The following is a 22,863-nucleotide window of genomic DNA, read 5'->3' on the forward strand; positions in this document are numbered from 1 at the left end:
GGAACTAGAAACACTGGAACTAGAAACACTGGAACTAGAAACACTGGAACTAGAACACTAGGAACTAGATCACTGGAACTAGATCACTGGAACTAGATCACTGGAACTAGAAACACTGGAACTAGATCACTGGAACTAGAACACTGGAACTAGATCACTGGAACTAGAACACTAGAGCTAGAAACACTGGAACTAGAACACTAGGAACTAGAACACTAGGAACTAGAACACTAGGAACTAGAACACTAGGAACTAGATCACTGGAACTAGATCACTGGAACTAGATCACTAGAGCTAGAAACACTGGAACTAGAACACTAGAGCTAGAAACACTGGAACTAGAACACTAGGAACTAGAACACTAGGAACTAGAACACTAGGAACTAGAACACTAGGAACTAGATCACTGGAACTAGATCACTGGAACTAGATCACTAGAGCTAGAAACACTGGAACTAGAAACACTGGAACTAGAACACTAGGAACTAGAACACTAGGAACTAGAACACTAGGAACTAGATCACTGGAACTAGATCACTAGAGCTAGAAACACTGGAACTAGAACACTAGAGCTAGAAACACTGGAACTAGAACACTAGAGCTAGAAACACTGGAACTAGAACACTAGGAACTAGAACACTAGGAACTAGAACACTGGGAACTAGATCACTGGAACTAGATCACTGGAACTAGATCACTAGAACTAGATCACTAGAGCTAGAACACTAGAGCTAGAAACACTAGGAACTAGAACACTAGGAACTAGAACATTAGGAACTAGAACTAGATCACTGGAACTAGATCACTGGAACTTGAACACTGGAACTTGAACACTAGAACTTGAACACTAGAAGTAGAACGCTAGAACTAGAAGACTAGGGGCTCTATTTTCGGCTGTGTCAAATGCACGTTAGATTGCAATTTCGGCATTTAAAAATTGGCGCACTGGCATTTTCCTGCCCTAATGCAAGGTTCGGCAATTTATCTGTCTAACATAAGCTCACTTGCACTGAGGTGGGAGGGGTGGCAATATTTGAGGTGTGTCCTTTGAGGTGTGTCCAAGCACAACAGTGTACATTTCATGCAGTGCTAATGGTAAGTTTTAAGGTCTTAACGGTTACGCAGTGTATTATGGCATGAATTTTGAGAGCTGAAGCGCAGCCTATCCAGCCATGACGCACATTGCCCATGGAAGGAGAGATGTACCTTTTGTGCTGGTGAATCTCGTATTTAGAAACATACATTTTATAATTTTTTCCCCCACCATTTTGTTTAATTTGATTAAAAACCAAGCCTACCCTTAATCAAAGCTGGTTTAGCAGCATCACATAGGTGCGTCTTTTTATCCTTGCCATTAGCCAAAAGTAGGTTATGAATAAAGGGGTTTTAAATGGTCTACTTAGAGTGCTTTGAAAAGTTTTTGCCCTCATTTTTCACAATTTACATACCTGCATTTGCTTGTTCAAGTAGGCTATCCATCCCCATTTAGGGCAGCAGGTAGCCTAGCGGTTAGAGCGTTGGGCCAGTAACAGAAAAGTTGGTAGTTGGAATCCCAGAGCCAACATTGTGGAAAATTTGTTGCGGTGCCCTTGAGCAAGCCACTTAACCCTTATTGTTCCAGGGCAGCCGTTGATAATGGCAGACGCTTGCCGTGACCCCATTCTCCAAGGGTATCTCAGGGAACGTGGGATACGCAAACAACACATTTCCAACTTACACATGCGTATACTGTACATACACACTTGTACATGTGTGAAATAGATCAAATGTAAGCACACACCAAATTATTGTTTTCAAAGAGTGCCCCTCGTCCGATTACCAAAGACACGCCACTATTCAGTCATCCTATAATGTTATATCAACGACAGTTTTCTGTGAAATCTGTCTTGCACATAGGCAAGGATACAACTGACAGGAGCCTAATATTTTGTATAGACGTGCGAATGAATGCATAAAGACATTAGGCCTACATGTGCACACAGTGCCATGGAATGAGAGAAGCGATTTATGATATCATGCTTCTGACCCTATCCTATTTAGAAATATTGTTGTTGGTTTTAAAAACAGATTGATTGTTTTTTGTTTCATTTCATTACCCTCTGCGAGTAAGGCTAGTTTCCTGAATTTCCACCTGGCTGACGTGCCCTGTAGCTCAGTTGGTAGAGCATGGTGTTTGCAATGCCAGGGTTGTGGGTTCGATTCCCACGGGGGGCCAACATAGAAAAAAATAAATTATGAAATTGTATGAAATGTATGCATTCACTACTGTAAGTCGCTCTGGATAAGAGCATCTGCTAAATAACTAAAATGTAAAACGTGCCCAAAGTAAACTGCCTGTTACTCAGGCCCAGAAGCTAGGATATGCATATAATTGGTAGAATTGGATAGAAAACACTCTGAAGTTTCTAAAACTGTTAAAATAATGTCTGCAAATATAACAAAACTGATATAGCAGGCGAAAACCCGAGGTAAATCGATCCAGATTTTTTTTTTGAGCTCACAATGACTTCCAATGCAATGCTATTGAAAGATCTAATTTCCACCTCCCAGCTTGCAGTTCCTATGGCTTCCACTAGATGTCAACAGTCTTTATACAAGGTTTTAGGCTTGTCTTTTTGCGCACATGAACGTGGACGCGCTCTTCGTTCTTTTCCTTCGTTATTGAACATAGTAATCTCCGTCTGGAATATTATCATTCATTTAGATATTAGACAACCTGAGGATTAATAAAAAACATTGTTTGACTCGTTTGGATGAACTTTGCTGGTAACTTTTTGGAATCCTTTGTGTGCATGTTGAAGGACTGGATTATTGAATTCAATGGCGCCAACTAAACAGCATTTTTGGGATATAAAGAAGGACTTTATCGAACAAAGCGACCATTCATTGTGTAGCTGGGACCCTTGGGATTGCAAAGAGAGGAAGATCTTCAAAAGTAAGGGATTTATTGTGCGCCAAATTCCCCCAAAAATATTAAAAAGGATTTAACTTTCATACATTCACAAGTGCAACACACCAAATTAAAGCTTAACTTCTCGATAATCTAGCCACCGTGTCAGATTTCAAAAAGGCTTTACGGCGAAAGCAAACCATGCAATCATCTTCGGACAGCGCCCAGCATACCAACACATGAAAATCAGATTTCAACCCGCCAGGCGCAACACAAAAGTCAGAAATAACGATTTAATTCATGCCTTACCTTTGAAGAACTTCTTCTGTTGGCACTCCAATATGTCCCATAAACATCAGAAATGGTCCTTTTGTTCGATTAATTCTGTCGTTATATCTCCAGAATGTCCATTTATTTGGCGCGTTTGATTCAGAAAAACACTGGTTCCAACTTGCCCAGCATGACTACAAAATATCTAATAAGTTACCTGTAAACACTGTTCAAACATTTGAAACAACTTTCCTAATACAACTTTAGGTATTTTTTTTACGTAAATAATCGATAAAATTTAACACGGGATAAACAGTGTTCAAAACCAGGTAAAAACAACGTGATGCGCGTGACCTGGAGCGCGCATCAAAACATTAGAGTGCACTAGGCTGGACCCTCGTTCTGAACTGTCGTACTTCTTAATTTCTCTAAAGAAAAACATCAACCAATTTCTAAAGACTGTTGACATCCAGTGGAAGCGATAGGAACTGCAAGCAAGTGCCTTATAAATCTAGATACACATAGAAATCCCATTGAAAACACTGTCACCTCAAAAAAGAAATCCTGGATGGTTTGTCCTCGGGGTTTCACCTGCCAAATAAGTTCTGTTATACTCACAGACATAATTTTAACAGTTTTAGAAACTTTAGAGTGTTTCCTATTCACATCTACCAATTATATGCATATCCTAGCTTCTGGGCCTGAGTAGCAGGCAGTTTACTTTGGGCACATTTTTCATCCGGATGTCAAAATACTGCCCCCTAGCCCAAAGAAGTTAAAAACCAAACTTATTAGAAAGATTCACTGTCTATGGGTTTATGGCTCGAATGCAATGCAATTTCATCTGCTATTTCTGGAGAAGAGCAAATATGATCTGTAAGATGGTTCCATGATGGCTATAAAACACTATATTTGCCTTTCTCTTTATCCAGTTGCCTTGTCTGTATTATACGCCCATGGGGAGCAGTTATGGTGCCTGTAACTGTATTTAGACATAGCCTATTTAAAACAAGTTGTTGTTGAATTTTTTTGAATTATAGACTGTCTTTTTAGGCTTTATCAATAGCCTAGTGAATTTAATCTTGCTTATTGAGTATGTTTGGCATGTCCAGACTGCAATGTACAGTAGACCTAGCCACTATATCAGTGCAAATTTCATAGCCTATGTTTAACAATGTATTTCCATATTGAAGCAATGCAATTGGAACAATGTGGACTGCAAGCATGTTCAACCTATTTTGCAAATATGGGCAGGCTATTTAACGAACTAGGCTATAACGGACTAACATTTGAATTGGAGTTGATGACAACGCAATACATAAAATACAGTAAATACACAACTTGAAGCAGCTACATATTTAGCCATGGAGCACGTTTTCATTGGCCGTTGAGGGGCCAAGCCTCGACACACCCACAACTTGTTTATTCATCAAAACCCAGCCCTTTCGTGCCACTGCCAGCTTCTACGCCCATAATTCCGGTTCTGAAAATATCTAAAATATTTCTGACAGCCCCCCGAACCTATAACACTACCTCCAGCGCTAAGATTTACCATTGCGATAGGTTTGTTAAAATAGAGCCCTAGAACAAGAACACTAGAACTTTAACACTAGAACTTGACCACTAGAATTACAATACTACAACTAGAAAACTGTAGAACACTAGAACTTGAATACTAGAACTAGCTGCCCCAAAACAGAACGGACTCCAGAGTCATAACAAACCATGGGCTACAATCAGACAGAAACACCTGAAGTACAGCAGATACAATCACAACACATCATACAGTCATACAATTTACATTACTGTCAGGACCCCTTACAAAACATCACCCATCCACAACAAATAGAGCTGGGTCTTTCCACAAAATGAGTCCATTTTTGGTAGTGTAACTTCATGAGAAGAAGGCGTTTTAATTCACATAATTTTAACATTCTGTCAGAAAGGGCATGTGTTCAACTTAATAAAAAAACTAGTTTTTGCGTCGACCCACTCAGTTTTCCACCACAAAACACCAGAAAATGGCCAAAAAGAGCAGAACCAGAACCACTATGATTTTACTATTAGATGTTTAATGTCTCTTTCGATTTTTTTAAATGAATATTTCACCATATTGAAACATTAATTCAATTCACGTAAGTTTTTTTTTATACCTTAAAATGAATCACTTATCACATAAATAATCATCTCCAGAAATGACTTTGTCAAAGCTACAAAATAAGTACTGCTTTACAATGATGATGAACACTTAACCTCAAAATGTTTAGTTTGTTAACAATTTCCTAGAAGTCACAGAGGGACATGCCAAAATGCTGAATCTTGGAACAAGTTTATAGAATTTTACATGTGGTCTATATTAAAGGGCACTTAATTTAATATAACAGGCTTTTACATGCAATATTGGTGCTCAATTGCTACTTAAAATATCAAAGGGACCCAAAAAGTACCTAGCGACTGCTTAAATGTATTTCCTTGGAAAAGAGCAAGCATATCAAAGCTGTGAATGAAATGACATTTGGACACTGGACTTCATTCAGGACTTTGGAAGTTTTATCGCTTTGCATGTGCTTGTATTAAAAAAAGAAAAAAAAGAAAAAGGAGCCTTGTGTGCCCTACTGTGCCCTTTCTGCTGTGTATGTTGCAATACCATATAAAAATGTACTTTACTAATGAAATAACTAGCTGCATGCTATAGGATTTTTAAAAATCCAAGAACATGTTTTCATGTTGTTATTACTTCTATTTGTCAGTGAATAAGACCTCCCAATTTTGAATTGGTGTGACCTGTCTGTGTGTCTTTCTTGCCTCTTGTCTATCCGTCTGTTTGTGTCTATGGCAAGATGCAAGATGGCACCGACAGACATGGCAGCTCTGCTTCTAGCTCCTTAGCAACTTTGCAGTATTTCGTTTTTTTGTGTGTAATTTCTTTTTGTTAGATACTGCACTGTTGGAGCTAAGAACACAAGCATTTCGCTACACCCGCAGTAACATCTACTAAATATATGTATGTGACCAATAAAATTAGATTTGATCTGTCTGTCTGTTGGTCCATCTGTCTGCCTATCTGTAGGAGGCAGAGGCGCTTGAGGTGGGGACCAAGCAGTTTGAGGACTTGGAGTTCCGTCAGCTGGAGAGAGAGAGCCGTCTGGAGGAAGAGAAGGAGACGCTCAGCAGACAGCTGCTCCTGGAAAGGGCCGAGTACCACCGCAGCGTGGCCAAGAGAAAGGTAGAACAGGACACACTGCTACACAGTAGTCTACACCATATTGGTCATTATGAACCCTTTTCACACTGCTGAGCTGAACTGTAATACGCTGGCCTGGTTAGTTGTTAGTCTCTACGGGATTGGTGTCCCTATACTGGGATAGTTGAGCTAATGTGATTAGCATGACACTGAAAGTAACAGCAAACTTTCCAGGACATAGACATGTCTTATATGGGCAGAACGCTTAAATTCCTGTTAATCTAACGGCACTGTCCAATTTCAGTGGCTATTACAGTGAAAAAAGACCATGCTATTGTTTGAGGAGAGGGCACAACAACAACAAACTTTTATCACGGAAACTGGTTTGATATATTCACCTCTGAAGGTAAATAATGTACTTATATTCAGTAATCTTGCTCTGATTTGTCATCCTGAGGGTCCCAGAGATAAAATGTAGCATAGTTTTGTTTGATAAAATCCATTTTTATATTAAAATGTAGGAACTGGGTTCTACAGTTTGAACCCCTGCTGTCTCTGGCTCCACACCCACCCCACCTGGCCATCTAGATGTGTGAAAGTTAGTGTTTAAGCTAATGATCCATCGTGTATGACATTCCTGGGAGTGTGTAAACTTACATTTTGTATTACCATATCATTTTTGTATGTTCTCTATAGTTATGTACTTGAAAATGTATCAATTGACCAATTCAGCACATTAGGCAGACATAATATTGTCCAGTATTGCAATGCTTCACTGGATCAATCTGAAACTGCACACACACTGCTGTCATCTATTGGCCAACATCTAAATTGCAGCTAAACAGCAATATTATATTATGGCATTTCTCTTGCATTTCAAATGTGATGGACAACATATATATAGAAAACGCATGTTTTTTTGTTTGTATTATCTATTATCTTTTACCAGATTTAATGTGTTATATTCTCCTACATTAATTTCACATTTCCACAAACTTCAAAGTGTTTCCTTTAAAATGGTACCAAGAATATGCATATCCTTGCATCAGGTCCTGAGCTACAGGCAGTTAGATTTGGGTATGTCATTTTAGGCAAAAATTGAAAAAAAGGGTACGATCCTTAAGAGGTTTTTAAGCATCCACCACAGTTGCTAATACCGTACTGAAAAGGACAATGTGAAAATAAAATATCAGAACATGTTCAGTATGGTTCGGGTTGGGACAATAGTGTGAGAGCTATAACAGTCATACCATCATGGATCAGTATGGAATTAAAAAAACCTTGGAGCTTGCATTGTAAGATGGGATGTAAAGCGAAGTGCCCCTTGTTCTTTAGGAGAAGATGGCTACTCTGGAGGTGCAGGCCAACCAGTTAGGGGTGCAGGCAGCTCAGGACTGTGAGAGGATGGCTAAAGACAGGACCCTGGCCCTACAGCTGCTTCATAAAGAGAAGGACAGGCTGTCTACTCTGGAGAAGAGATACCACACTCTGACAGGAGGACGGAGCTTCCCCAAGCCCTGTAGCACCATGAAAGAGGTGAGAAGGAGGAACACAATCAATTGAATTCATCTTGATTTATCCAGGATAGTATTTAAATTATTTAATTATTTGTTTCTTAGGCTTAAAAATCTTGATACTTTTTTGTTTGTTATTGTTTTAGAATCATTTGAAAAGGGGAGGTGCCTTACAAGCCTCAGTTTGTTTTTACCTCTTTGGCACATGCTCTTTTTGTTTGCCTTTAAAACTCTCTTTATATTGATTTTTGCATTTTTTGTGTGCAAATAAATAAACACATAAATAAATAAATAAATAAATAAATAAATAGTCCACTCAGCAGCAACTGTCACTGTTTCCTAGAGAGCCATCTATAAAGAGAGTTTCCTAGAGAGCCATCTATCAAAATAAAAAAAACCTATAAGCCTGACAACTAACAAGTGAGGCCGCAGTACCTCAGAGATGCAGAGGACTCTTGATACTGTAAATTGTCCTTTTGCTGACAACACTGAGCTGGCCTCTCTTACTGAGAGGAGATCAGCTATGTTTGTCAAGCTGGACTCTAGTCGAAATGATATAGGTGAAGGCTTTTGTACTGCTGTGGTGCTGTAATGAATAGAGGATACTCATTAGGGTTAGTATGTGTTGTTTACAGTGTATTTACAATAGTAGGGTAACAGGTTTAACTATAGACTTTTGAGTACACGTTTGACTGAAAACTTTTACTGAAAACAGGAAGTACCAGTGCTGCATATCAGCGAACCTGATCTGCTACAGGTAGAGGGGGAGGTTGTCCCTCCTCCACATCCTCCCTGCCCTCCTCCTGCCTCCTTCTCTTCTTCCTCCTCATACGCCCCCTCCCCTGACATCTGTCCCACCAGGCCACAGGAGGTAAACACTCTGACGCATGTGGACTGACTAAACTACCCACAATCCCCCTTCCTCTGGGGACGTATCCTACCTGGCTTGCTCTGCATTTGTGTTGTGTCCACTAAGAGAAATGGACATGAGAGGAATATTTTACCTTTATTTAACTAGGCAAGTCAGTTAAGAACAAATTCTTATTTTCAATGACGGCCTAGGAACAGTGGGTTAACTGCCTTGTTCAGGGGCAGAACAACAGATTTTTACCTTGTCGGCTTAGGGATTCGATCTTGCAACCTTTCGGTTACTAGTCCAATGCTCTAACCACTAGGCTACCTACCGCCCCAATATGTGTTTTTGAGAAGCTTGAAAAATAATCCCTTGTTTGTATTAGTCTGTGGCCTGTGCCTGAATGTTTCAGCATCTACGTTTGTATTGTTTGTGTTGGGGTTGTCTCAATTTGTGACATTGGATCCAGTGTGTTTGGACCAAGTGTCTGTCTGTTTTTTGTGGCTTGGTTGGCTTACATTTACCCTTTGTGATGAGTACCAGTACTGTAGTTTGAGGTGAGTTATTGTTTGTGTGATAATGATCATATACCAAATATATTTTAGGAACTTAATGCATGTGTGTGGGAATCTGTGTCTCGGAATCTGTGTGTGTGTGTGTGTGTGTGTGTGTGTGTGTGTGTGTGTGTGTGTGTGTGTGTGTGTGTGTGTGTGTGTGTGTGTGTGTGTGTGTGTGTGTGTGTGTGTGTGTGTGTGTGTGTGTGTTTAACTATCCTTGTGGGCAGCAGAAGTCCTCACAAGGATAGTAAAACAAGGACAATTTGGGGTGGACATTTTGCCAGGTCCACAAGGAAAAATGCAATTTTAGGTTTTGGGATTAGGGTTAGGGTTACAATTAGGGTTAGAATTAAGGTTAGGGTTAGGGATTACAGTTTGGGTTATGGTTAGATTAAAGGTTAAGGTTAGATTCAGGGTTATGGGTTAGGGAAATAGGATTTTGGGGGGAATAAATTATTTGGTCCCCACAAGGATAGCAATACAAAAGTGTGTGTGTGTGTGGGGGGGGGGGGGGTGGTGTTGTATGTACGAAAAAGTACAAACATGTGTGCACTCCCTACTGTGAGTCGCTCTGGATAAGAGCGTCTGGTAAATAACTAAAATGTTAAAAAAAAAATGTAGGGGTATTTTGTCTTTAGGTATACAATCTATCCCTTATTTCAACTTGTGTTGTGGGTGTTGGTGTTGATGCAGGAGTACCTCAGGCTCGCTGATGTCTATAAGATGTATGGGAGCGGTGGTCCTCTCCCGACCTACTCTACCTCCACTGCTCCTCACTGCCTCTCTCTCACTGTTGCTCCAGCAGCTCTGCCCGGCGAGGTAGAATATACCACCTACTTTCTATTATTCCTTCTGTTTCGGTTGGCTTTCTTGGACATATACCCTTGGTTAACATTCTTACCTCTCTCTGCTCTCTCCCAATATCTACAACCTTTGCCTTGTGTGTGTGTTTGGATGTGTGTGTGCGTCCGTGCGCATTTGTGTGTTGATTATCTTTTGTAAAGGAATACGTCACAGTTAGTCAGTTAAGCCAGATGTTGGGGATGCAGAAACTTGGCCCCTCCCCCGCACTTTCTATCCAGTCATTCCAGCTTGCGCTCGCTGACCCTGCCTTCTCCTGCCACTCAACTCCATGTGACACCTCCCCCACTATCTCTGTTGAGGTGTGTGCCTCCCTCCTGGCTTTAAACCCCTCTTACCTTTCAGACTGTCACACGTAGACCACGTTTATACGGTTTATGGAGATATGGAATAAAATGTATTGTGGATAAAGTTATCTTGAGCATTTGTATAGATAAACTGAACTTTCTCCCTTTTCATATAGTGTGGTTAGAATTTAGTTTTTGGTGAATGGACCAACCTTTCTGCGCATAGAATGTTCTGAAATTACTTTATTCATTGTGAATAATTTTATGACTATGTTATGAATGGTGCCTATTACTGTCTGGGTAAAAGAAAGTATTCGACATCAGCTTTATATTACTCCTATCAAGGAATTTCCATTCTATTACTTCTTATTTTTCCCGCCTCCTACCTCTTTTATGCTTCTCATCCTGTCTCTGTTGCTCTCCTTCTTTGCTCTCCTCTGCCTGGACTCTCTGCACCACCACCCCCCTCAGAGCCAGCCTGAGTGGATTAGACCTCACAACCCGGCCCTTAACTTAGAGCGCTGGTACCAGGACATAATGTCAGCAGGGGAGCCCCACCACCAGTCATGCCCTCCCCCTCTCCCTGCTAAGTCTCACTCCTCACGCAGACCTAGCCAGGTAAACCTCTCGCCTCTCTTTGCTTTAATCTACTACGCTCTTCTATTTGTTCTATTCTTAATTTCAATTCCTGATATTATGTTTGGCATTTTGATCAGGGTTGGGTTGCTGGCCAGTGGTGGTGATTGTTGACATCAGTCATCTTGGTCTACGGTTGTGTCATGGAGACCTCTTCTGGTCACCTGTCTGACTGACTTGTTTGACTCCTCTGGTCTTGTCTTCAGGTGTACCGGTCAAAACCAGATGGTGATGTAGGTCAGACAGCATCACGCTCTAGTAGTGTCAACGGTACTGCCAGCCCTCCACAGGCCAATGGGGTTACACTGGGCCGAAGCACACCAACCAAGGTAAGGGACTCTCTAATACATCCTCTATCTATAGATCATGGTGGTAGGAACTATTTTATTCTACTCTATGCTCTTCCCTTCTCTTTTATTCTATTCTATTCCATATTCTATTCTGCTATTCTCTATTATATTCTACATGTATACGTAATACCTCTTCATAACTCCCAACTCTCTCTGTCCCCTCCCAGGGTCTCCAGCTGGTGTCCAGAGAGCTGTCAGCATCAGGCCCTCCAGACATGGTGATGGACACCAGGAGACAGCTGTCACTGCAGAGCAAAGGTAACAGAGCCCCTCCCCTCCCTTTCCCCTGTCTGGTTCCATCTAAACTCAGCAAAAAAAGAAACGTCCCCTTTTCAGGACCCTGTCTTTTAAAGATAATTTGTAAAAATCCAAATAACTTCACAGATCTCCATTGTAAAGGGTTTAAACACTGTTTTCCCATGCTTGTTCAATGAACCATAAACAATGAATGAACATGCACCTGTGGAACGGTCGTTAAGACACTAACAGCTTACAGATGGTAGGCAATTAAGGTCACAGTTGTGAAAACTTAGGACACTAGAGAGGCCTTTCTACTGACTTTGAAAAACACCAAAAGAAAGATGCACAGGGTCCCTGCTCATCTGCGTGAACGTGCCTTAGGCATGCTGCAAGGAGGCATGAGGACTGCAGATGTGGCCAGGCCAATAAATTGCAATGTCCGTACTGTGAGACACCTAAGACAGCGCTACAGGGAGACAGGATGGACAGCTGATCATCCTCGTAGTGGTAGACCACGTGTAACAACACCTGCACAGGATCGGTACATCTGAACATCACACCTGCGGGACAGGCAGCAACAATCGGGGAGAAGACCCTTGGTCAGGGAGGTGACCAAGAACCTGATGATCAGTCTGACAGAGCTCCAGAGTTCCTCTGTGGAGATGATTGTCCTTCTGGAAGGTTCTCCCATCTCTGCAGCACTCCACCAATCAGGCCTTTATGGTAGAGTGGCCAGACGGAAGCCACTCCTCTGTAAAAGGCACATTTTGCTTTGTCATTATGTGGTATTGTGTGTTGATTGATGAGGAAAAACAACAATTTAATCAATTTTAGAATAAGGCTGTAACGTACGAAAATTTAGAAAAAGTCAAGGGGTCTAAATACATTCTGAATGCACTGTATATCATTGAGCGTTAGCATTCTAGCTAACTGCTGCATCCAATGCCCTGTAGATAGATGTAAATATTTCCTCTGCTAAATATTTGTCTATGAGTATTTCATGCTTTCTCAGCTGATGCTGCGGTTAATATGTCCTTTACAGATAGTTGTTTCAGAGTTGCCCAGTTGTTTGGCCTATTGCATGTGTAGGTGCTCTTGACAATGTTCCAGACTTTTCCTTAGTTAAAATAAAGCAAAGTAATAGCTTAATGCAAATGTGAAAAAGAAGCAGATTTTTTATTGTACTCCATATGATGACTCGACACAATACATGACTCAACACAATACACGTCAGTTACCACAGCAAGTGAAATCACTGCAACACATAAAGAGCTGCAGTCAGTTTCAGAATGGGTGGCTAGAAATAAGTTAGTCTTAAATATAAAAACACCTGAAAATCATTGTATTTGGGACAAATAATTCACTAAACCCTAAACCTCAACTAAATCTTGTAATTAATAATGTGGACATTTTGCAAGTTGAGGAGATTAAACTGCTTGGAGTAACCCTGGATTTTAAATTGTCATGGTCAAAACATATTGATGCAGTAGTAGCTAAGATGGGGAGAAGTTTGTCCATAATAAAGGACTGCTCTGCCTTCTTAACAACACTATCAACAAGGCAGGTCCTACAGGCCGTAGTTTTGTCGCACCTGGACTACTGTCCAGTCATGTGGTCAGGTGCCACAAAGAGGGATTTAGGAAAATTACAATTGTCAATCTCACCTGGCTCAAAGTAGAGGAGAGATTGACTTCATCACTACTTGTATCTGTGAGAAGTATTGACATGTTGAATGCACCAAGCTGTCTGTTTAAACCACTAGCACACCGCTCAGACACCCATGCATACCCTACAAGACATGCCACCAAAGGTCTATTCACAGTCACCAAGTCCAGAACAGACTATGGGAGGTGCACAGTACTACATAGAGCCAAGACTACATGGAACACTATTCCACATCAGGTAACTGATGCAAGCAGTAGAATCAGATTTTAAAAAACAAGTCAAAATATACCTTATGGAACAATGGGGACTGTGTGACACACACACAGTCACAGACACACGCATGCACACACGATAACGTATGCATTATACAAACACATCCACATGGATTTTGTGTTGTAGATTTGTGGTAATCGAGTAGTGGCCTGAGTGCAAACAATGTGTTGTGAAATCTGTTGTGAAATGTAATGTTTTTACTAGTATATATTATTTAATTTTTTTAATTATTATTTTATGTACACTGCCGTTCAAAAGTTTGGGTTCACTTAGAAATGTCCTTGTTTTTGAAAGAAAAGCATTTTTTTGGTCCATTAAAATAACATCAAATTGATCAGAAATACAGTGTAGACATTGTTAATGTTGTAAATGACTATTGTAGCTGGAAATGGCTGATTTGTTATGGAATATCTACATAGGCGTACATAGGCCCATTATCAGCAACCATCACTCCTGTGTTTCAATGGCACGTTGTGTTAGCTAATCCAAGTTTATCATTTTAAAAGGCTAATTGATCATTAGAAAACCCTTTTGGAATTATGTTAGCAGAGCTGAAAACTGTTGTTCTGATTAAAGAAGCAATAAAACTGTCCTTCTTTAGACTAGTTGAGTATCTGGAGCATCAGCATTTGTGGGTTTGATTGCAGGCTCAAAATGGCCAGAAATAAAGAACTTTCTTCTGAAACTCATCAGTCTATTCTAGTTCTGAGAAATGAAGGCTATTCCATGTGAGAAATTGCCAAGAAACTGAAGCTCTTGTACAATACTGTGTACTACTCCCTTCACAGAACAGCGCAAACTGTCTCTAACCAGAATAGAAAGAGGAGTGGGAGGCCCCGGTGCACAACTGAGAGTCGAGGACAAGTACATTAGAGTCTAGTTTGAGAAACAGAGTCCTCAACTGGCAGCTTCATTAAATAGAACCCGCAAAACACCAGTCTCAACGTCAACAGTGAAGAGGCGACTCCGGGATGCTGGTCTTCTAGGCAGAGTTGCAAAGAAGACTGGACAATAAAAATTAAATAATAAGATGGGCAAAAGAACACAGACACTGGACAGAGGAACTCTGCCTAGAAGGCCAGCATCCTAGCCTCTTCACTGTTGATGTTTTTACAAATATCCTGGCCTCTGTCAGGTCTAAACAACGGCCTGCTATGACATCTCAGTACCACTGGGTGGCGCTTGCGCTGCAGTCATTAGTTAACCATTTCACTGTCCTGTTTTCACCTCCTCCCACAGGCCCTCCTCCCATGGTCCACCACTCCATCCTGCACCACCAGACATCCCCCTCTGGGGACCCGCAGTACGACACCCTCAGCCTGGAGAGCTCTGACAGCGTCGAGACCTCCGTCTCCACCGGCAACAACTCTGCCTGTTCTCCAGAAAGGTGAGAGACGAGAAGGGGAGAGACGGGGATACCACGGCAACTCAGTCTGTTTCCATGGGAACACTCAAATCTGCCCTCTCTGTGTCCCTGACGATGAGGGGTCACTGTGTTCACTTTTGTTCCCTTGACAACATGTTTTGTTACACGTCTGTTCCCTTGACAACAAGTTTCACTCTAGCTTGTTGCTATGCCAACCCACTCAAGCGGTAGGCGAGGAGAACCTCACCTGTTTGAGTTGTTTATGGAGTTCCCCCGGGGAAGATACTACAGTAGAAACTGTTTCATATATAACTGAGGCAGATATAATAGCAGTTCCATAGTGTTGTACAAAATCGTCTTGAATGTTATCCACAGAGGAGTGCTACTCTGGTAACTGGCTCTGCTTTGGAGCTTTGTTGTTTGTAGACTGTTGGATTTGGAGTTATGTTTTTATTTACTTTTCATTCCCAGTGCAGTACTGTAGTAAACATCTAATTTGAGATTCCCCCCCCTGTGTAGTAGTAACATAACATCTCTCTCTCTCCATGTAGTGGCAGTGGGCTTGAGGCCCTGAGGATCGAGGAGATGGAAAAGATGTTGAAGGAGGCTCAGCAGGAGAAAGCCAGGCTGGTGGAGAGCAGAGTGAGTACAAACAACATGTCTCCCACCAACACCAATGGAGCATATAACCTACAGATAATTATGGCAAATGGAGATTCCTTCTACTACAGTGCAACTGAATTTTAGTTGTCTCTACACCCTTATCTCTTCTATGTGTCTCACTCTCAATCATTAACCCTTATTTCCCCTGACCCTACCAATCACCTTGTTATTCTTTACGTCCTGCACTCTACTAACATGTCTATACTTCCTCTCTCTCATCTCTATTCCTCCACTCTCCCTTCCTCCATCCTTCTCTCCATCTGTTCTCCTCTCTTTTCCTCCTGCCCGTCCCCAGGAGAGGGAGGTGCAGGCACGGAGGCAGATGTTGGAGGAGGAGCGGAGGAGGCGCGAGGAGGCCGAGAGGAGGCTGCAGGACGAGACGACCCACAGGCAGAGACTGGTGGAGGAGGAGGTGAAGATGAGAGAGAAGCACTTCTCTCAGGTTAGTGTAACAACGCAGCAGGAGAGGAGGACAGGATGGAGGGAGGGAGGATGGAGAAAGAGGGGGGGTGGAGAGAAGGAAAGACAAGAAATGGGGAGTGAGGGTGGGAAGATCAAACGGTGAGTGAATAGAGAAAACAAAAAGAGAGGGAGGGGAATGGAGAGTTTGAAGGAAGAAGAGAGAGAGACAGAGGGAGAGAGCGCAAGAGAGAGAGAGAGGGTTCACGCTAAAGTATGATATATATCACGAGTGCTTTTATTTCAGTTGATTGGGTTTCATTGTCTATATTTTCTGCCATGAACAATGAAACTAAACAAACATCCTCTGGGATGATAAAGGTGCACCTGGCGTGCCTAGTTAAGTAATACTTATATTATCATACATATTAAGTCTCCCCACTACACTGCTGCCTCAGCTTGTGCAGTATATGGATGGAACTGTCATTCACGCGGTAATAGTCATAAAAATAGAATTACTAAAAGGGACATAGCCGAGCCTCAGACCACTACAGTTGAAATAGAATACTCATGGGCACACTCAACATGGCCGTCGGTCCACCCATCACAAACCATTTATTTCAACGGGATATCCATACTAGTCATTCTATTTTTATGGGGGGGGGGGGGGGGGTGGATAAAGGAAACAGACAATTGTAAGTGTCTCTATGATAATAAAGTAATGTTCTTCACCTCCCTCTCTGTCCTCTTCCCAGGCCCGCCCCATGACACGCTACCTACCCATCAGGAAGGAGGAGTTTGACTTGCGTTCGCACGTGGAGTCATCGGGTCACAACTTAGACACCTGTCCCTACGTCATACTCTCAGAGAAGATGTGCAAGGGACACCTGGTCAAGATGGGCGGCAAGATCAAGTCATGGAAGAAACGCTGGTTTGTCTTCGACCGCCTCAAGAGGAACTTCTCCTACTATGCTGGTGAGGAAGGAAGCCATTCCTTAATTAGTAATCACAACATTTATTTCTATGAACCACATAGGAAAGAGGCAATGGCCTAACCACTCTATTAGTGGGTTAATGACAGATTTCTGTTATGTAGCCCCGAAGATAAGATTTGGCACCCTATTCCCTATGGTGTGGTTTGCCCACTTCTGCCCTGTTCTCCAAATCTCCACTCCTCTCTCTCTTTCTCCCTCTCTCGGATCACTTCCGCCTAGCCTTTTCACCCCCTCACTCCTGACGATGATGATGGTGATGAAATAAGCTGCAATACTTTGTGGTGCTGTGCGTTTCTAAGGGAGGCAAAGAGGCTAGGCTAGCTCCTGGCTGGCTTGGTCGTGACTAACAAAACCAAACTCACAACATCTTCAAAAACATTTATCTCATTACTAAGCAGATTTGGCTAATCAAAAAAGGAAAGATGGTGAAAGAGAAAAAGTGGGATGGGTTTCAAAGGATTTGCTTTTTAATTGTCGGCTATTGGTCTGCTTTCTTTGTTTTCCATGTACACTAAAGCGCCTCGCTGGCTGAATAAGGATATATATATATATATATATATATATATACACACACACACAGTACCAGTCAAAAGTTTGGACAGACCTACTAATTCAAGGGTTTTTCTTAATTTTTTACTATTTTCTACATTGTAGAATAGTAGTGAAGGCATCAAAACTATGAAATAACACACATGGAATCATGTATTAACCAAAAATGTTTTAAACAAATATATACAGTTTATATTTGAGATTCTTCAAAGTAGCCACCCTTTGCCTTGAGGACAGCTTTGCACACTTTTAGAATGATCTCAACCAGCTTCATGAGGTGTGCCTTGAAGTTAATTTGTGTAATTTCTTTCCTTCTTAATGCATTTGAGCCAATCAGGTGTGTTGTGACAAGGTAGGGGTGGTACACAGAAGATAGCCCTATTTGGTAAAAGACCAAGTCCATATTGTGGCAAGAACAGCTCAAATAAGCAAACAGTTCATCATTACTATAAGACATGAAGGTCAGTTAATCCTGAAAATTTCAAGACCTTTGAAAGTTTCTTCAAGTGCAGTCGCAAAAACCATCAACCGCTATGAAGAAACTGGATCTCATGAGGACCGCCACAGGAAAGGACGACCCACAGTTACCTCTGCTGCAGAGGATAAGTTCATTAGAGTTACCAGCCTCAGAAATTGCAGCCCAAATAAATGCTTCACAGAGTTCAAGTAACAGACACATCTCAACATCAACTGTTCAGAGGAGACTGCGTGAATCAGGCCTTCATGGTCGAATTGCTGCAAAGTAACCACTACTAAAGGGCACCAATAAGAAGAAGAGACTTGCTTTGGCCAAGAAACACGAGCAATGGACATTAGACCGGTGGAAATCTGTCCTTTTGGTCTGATGAGTCCAAATTTTAGATTTTTGGTTCCAACCGCTGTGTCTTAGTGAGATGCAGAGTAGGTGAACGGATGATCTCCACATATGTGGTTCCGACCAGGAAGCATGGAGGAGGAGGTGTGATGGTGTGGGGTGCTTTGCTGGTAACACTGTCTGTGATTTATTTAGAATTCAAGGCACACTTAACCAGCATGGCTACCACAGCATTCTGCAGCTATACGCCATCCCATCTTGTTTGCGCTTAGTGGGACTATCATTTATTTTTCAACAGCACAATGACCCCACACACCTCCAGGCTGTGTAGGGGCTATTTGACCAAGAAGGAGAGTGTGTTGATAGGACCTCTCTTTTTAAAATGTGTATTGAAATCTAAGCTGCATCTAAGCTGCATCAAATGACCTGGCCTCCACAATCACCTGGCCTCAACCCAATTGAGATGGTTTGGGATGAGTTGGACCGCAGAGTGAAGGAAACGCAGCCAACAAGTGCTCAGCATATGTGGGAACTCCTTCAAGAATGTTGGAAAAACATTCCAGGTGAAGCTGGATGAGAGAATGCCAAGAGTGTACAAAGCTGTCATCAAGGCAAAGGGTGGCTACTTTGATTATATTAAATTATATTTTTATTTGTTTAACACTTTTTTGGTTACTACATGATTCCATATATGTTATTTCATAGTTTTGATGTCTTCACTATTTTTCTACAATGAGGAAAATAGTCAAAATAAAGAGTAGGTGTGTCTAAACTTTTGACTGGTACTGTATATAAAATCCTTATTTTGCCTGACAGGAGGGAGAATTAATTATTAACTCCAATATCAGTTTGGCTCTGTTAAACTCAGTTAACTTAATTAAGGGCATTTTTAGACAGTCCCACATGCATCCTAAGACTTATTTTAAGTATATTTATTAATTAATTTGCAGTTTATATTTTGGACTGCACTTGACCATTTAAGTATGTAGGAAAATCAAAAACAGAACATTTAGAAATTCTTGTTGAATTCCAATTCAGTTCAATACAGTACAATGAAAAATAGGGTAGATTCACAAAGTAGACGCACTACAATATCTTCATTTCACGATTTCTCATGTATGTTTTTTCCTTGAAGCAGCAAGAAAGCTTGACACACTTAAATTCAGTGTTATTTTGTCCGAGTTCATTCTGAAACCGAAAGGCCTGTTATTGCGTCAGTATAAGACTATAAAATACTGTGATTTTCCTTTCTCTCCTCTCAGACAACTTAAAACACTATTTTTTTTCTCTAATTCTCTCAGATAAGCATGAGTCCAAGCTGAAAGGACTGATCTACTTTCAGGCTATAGAGGAAGTGTACTACGATCACCTGCGCAGTGCCACTAAGGTACAGAACCCTTCATTCTATCCGCTACAGCTCAATACTCAGTATATTGTCATTACGTTCTTCAGTCATCTTTCTGAGATAGTTCTGAATTTATTTTGAATGTATTTGCTGTGATCACTTTTTTACTAGTTAATGTACAGATTTTGTTTTGTTTTATTCCAATATTAATATTTTGTTTGAAATTGATTATAAATACATTAAAGGTAATTAGCAAGAATGTAACATTTTTGCAAAGAATGCTCTTACTAGATGTTATTTATTGGCGATATATGTGAATTTTCAAATCACAGAACAGTGTGTGTAAGAGCTCTCGGCAAAGAGAGAGCTGCAGTAATTAACTTATTTGTCAACAAAATGTATTAATATTCAAAGACAAGTTACCAATTATATTCTTAGTAATTTTGTGATAATTAACACACTGTCAAATAAAGTTGAATTGATGGTGCAATTTATTTTTACAGAGTGACTGTGAGTGCTCACAATGTACTCTTTTCCACAAAGTATTTTTCACCTTGATAATACTTTATTTTATTTCCCCTCACCCTCTCCTTCTCTCTCTCTCCAGAGCCCCAACCCGTCGCTGACCTTCTGTGTGAAGACTCACGATCGGCTCTACTTTATGGTGGCCCCATCTCCAGAGGCCATGAGGATCTGGATGGACGTCATAGTAACCGGGGCAGAGGGATACACACAGTTCATGACCTAAGGGACTGAGCTCTCAGGGTGACAGACCTTACAACAGGGTTGTGTTTGTTAGGGCATGTAATGGAAAAAAACATTTTTAAACCATTTGCAACAAAAATGTTAGTTTATTTTTGGACAAGTCCAAGTAGTTCCTCTATGTTTCAGTCCTTCTTCTTCCGTTTGGTGCCTAATGAATATGACCCAGGAGAGAGAGAGAGACCATGGGCTTGCTGCTCCCAGATTTCTGTCTGCATCACTGCACTCCACTACTGCTGTTCTTTGAGTCCTTGTTAATTTTACCTTTATTTAACAATGCAAGTCAGTTAAGAACAAATTCTTATTTTCAATGACGGCCTAGGAACAGTGGGTTAACTGTCTTGTTCAAGGGCAGAACGACAGATTTTTACCTTGTCAGCTCGGGGATTTCATCTTGCAACCTTTCGGTTACTAGTCCAACGCTCTAACCACTAGGCCTACCTGCCACCCCTGTACCTTTCAGACGTATAGATCTCTGTAACTCACATGGATAGGACTCACATGGATATGATGGGAAGTTATTCAATATACAGGTAACTGCATAAAATAAAGGAAACACTTGAGTAAATTAGGGATAATCAAGCAATTAACATCCCATCACACCTAGGGTCATGTACAGTATAAAAATGCCTGGTTGCCCATTATTTTGGCTATAACAGGAGATCTTAGTGACTTTGAAAGAGGGCTCTCAAAGGAGCATAGGTGGGGCCTCCCGAGTGGCACAGCAGTCTAAGGCACTAGCTGTGTCACTACAGATCCTGGATGGATTCCAGGCAGTGTCGCAGCCGGCCACAACCGGAAGACCCATGAGGTGGTGCACAATTGGTCCAGCGTCGTCTGGGTTAGGGGAGGGTTGGGCTGGCTGGGATGTCCATGTCCCATCGCTCTCTAGCAACTCCTGTGGGGGGCCGGGCGCATGCAGTGCGACTTGGCGGGATCGTGTTTTGGAGTCCCATCGCTGCAACTCCCGTACGGACAAGACTGTAACTACCAATTGGATACCATGAAATTGGGGAGAAAAAGGGGGGGGGGGGAAATAAAGAAGCATATGGGGTTTAGAGGGTGTGTGTGTGTGTGTGTGTGTGTAAGTCGCTCTGGATAAGAGCGTCCGCTCAATGACTTAAATGTATATATAAATATCTCATTCACCAGATCTCAATCCAATTGAACACTTATGAGAGATTCTGGAGTGGCGCCTGAGACAGCGTTTTCCACCACCATCAACAAAACACCAAGTGATGGAATTTCTCGTGGAAGAATGGTGTTGCATCCCTCCAATAGAGTTCCAGACACCTGTAGAATATATGCCAAGGTGCATTGAAGCTGTTCTGGCGGCTCGTGGTGGCCCAATGCCCTATTAAGACTCTTCATGTTGGCATCTCTTTTATTTTGGCAGTTACCTGTAGCTTTCCAGAGGTAGCTCTGGGTCTCAGACCAGTAAAGATCATAAAGGAAGAAAGGTTTTACATACGATACTTAAAGGGATGTGTTTTTACTCACTCTGTTTAATATAATAGTCAGTTTAAGGGCTCTGTTCAATCCGTATCGCAGAAGTTCAGCATTACAGTGTGATTGAAATTTAAAGGCAATGTTCCTGCATTAGCGGAGACTACATTCATGGTAAACGCTGCGTATGTCGGCTCAATCTGAAATTACTTTTACATTTCTAACGCTTCAGCGACACAGATTGAAAAGAGCCAGACTAGCTAAATGAGAGTTTATACTACCTGACTCTCTGGATCTATAAAGGGAACTCTGTATAAAGACAATATGAAAATTTGTAAAGGATAATTTCCCTTTTTTTGTCAAATGTTTTTAACAGAGTGTATATGCTACTATATTGCCTATGAAAATAATTCCTATTTTGTTGAATTAGTCTAATATTTGATTAACTATAAGTCATCATATTAATGGCATATTATTTAGAGTTCACTCATTCTGATGAAATCTAAATCTTTGTGCCAGCTATTGTATGCTTTATGTATGTTTGGTCAGACTGTCAGAAAAATTATATTAGTTTTTTATATTATTTTAAAGACTTTTCATATGGAAAATAACATAACACAAGCACACCAACATTTCAAACCAGTCTTCTACACCGCGAACAGGACGGTACTGACAGTGTTTACACTATCTCAACATAAACACCTTTTAAATAAAAGTTGCAAATGCATAATTACCAATTGTGTAATCTTAATTTTGTCACTGACAAATCAGGCAGCTCAAACAGTAAATCAATGTGTACTAAATAGACACAACAAAGTACAATAGTTACTTTGTACCTTTGCGGATGTGAATGCCATACAAGGCCTGGTTGTTTAAGCAGACATGGCTTATTCCGCGCAGTTCTCCAAAGAAAAGCTCATTTCTTTCCTTTTTTTTATGAAAAG

The 22,863-nt window shown here is 41.1% G+C and overlaps 1 protein-coding gene across 7 annotated transcripts in view; it reads left to right on the forward strand.

Annotated features, from left to right (window-relative positions):
• Nucleotides 1-22,656, forward strand: part of phldb1a (pleckstrin homology-like domain, family B, member 1a) — a 69,856-nt gene extending 47,200 nt beyond the window's left edge. For 5 of the 7 annotated variants that reach the window (XM_045716823.2, XM_014195797.3, XM_045716826.2 and 2 more), the window contains 14 exons: nucleotides 6,231-6,386; nucleotides 7,680-7,880; nucleotides 8,574-8,729; nucleotides 9,962-10,087; nucleotides 10,273-10,431; nucleotides 10,888-11,034; nucleotides 11,259-11,381; nucleotides 11,570-11,660; nucleotides 14,820-14,967; nucleotides 15,498-15,588; nucleotides 15,905-16,051; nucleotides 16,764-16,983; nucleotides 19,668-19,753; nucleotides 20,319-22,656. In XM_045716823.2, coding sequence (XP_045572779.1) covers nucleotides 6,231-6,386; nucleotides 7,680-7,880; nucleotides 8,574-8,729; nucleotides 9,962-10,087; nucleotides 10,273-10,431; nucleotides 10,888-11,034; nucleotides 11,259-11,381; nucleotides 11,570-11,660; nucleotides 14,820-14,967; nucleotides 15,498-15,588; nucleotides 15,905-16,051; nucleotides 16,764-16,983; nucleotides 19,668-19,753; nucleotides 20,319-20,459 — 1,992 coding nt within the window. In that variant the 3' untranslated portion in view covers nucleotides 20,460-22,656. The remainder of the gene's footprint in view (nucleotides 1-6,230; nucleotides 6,387-7,679; nucleotides 7,881-8,573; nucleotides 8,730-9,961; nucleotides 10,088-10,272; nucleotides 10,432-10,887; nucleotides 11,035-11,258; nucleotides 11,382-11,569; nucleotides 11,661-14,819; nucleotides 14,968-15,497; nucleotides 15,589-15,904; nucleotides 16,052-16,763; nucleotides 16,984-19,667; nucleotides 19,754-20,318) is intronic. The other 2 variants (XM_045716827.2, XM_045716833.2) reach the window with 2 other exon arrangements.
• Nucleotides 22,657-22,863: the final 207 nt, after the last annotated feature.

This window comes from Salmo salar, chromosome 04, assembly GCF_965601325.2.
Source record: "Salmo salar chromosome 04, fSalSal1, whole genome shotgun sequence".
In the NCBI taxonomy this organism is placed as follows: Eukaryota; Metazoa; Chordata; class Actinopteri; order Salmoniformes; family Salmonidae; genus Salmo; species Salmo salar.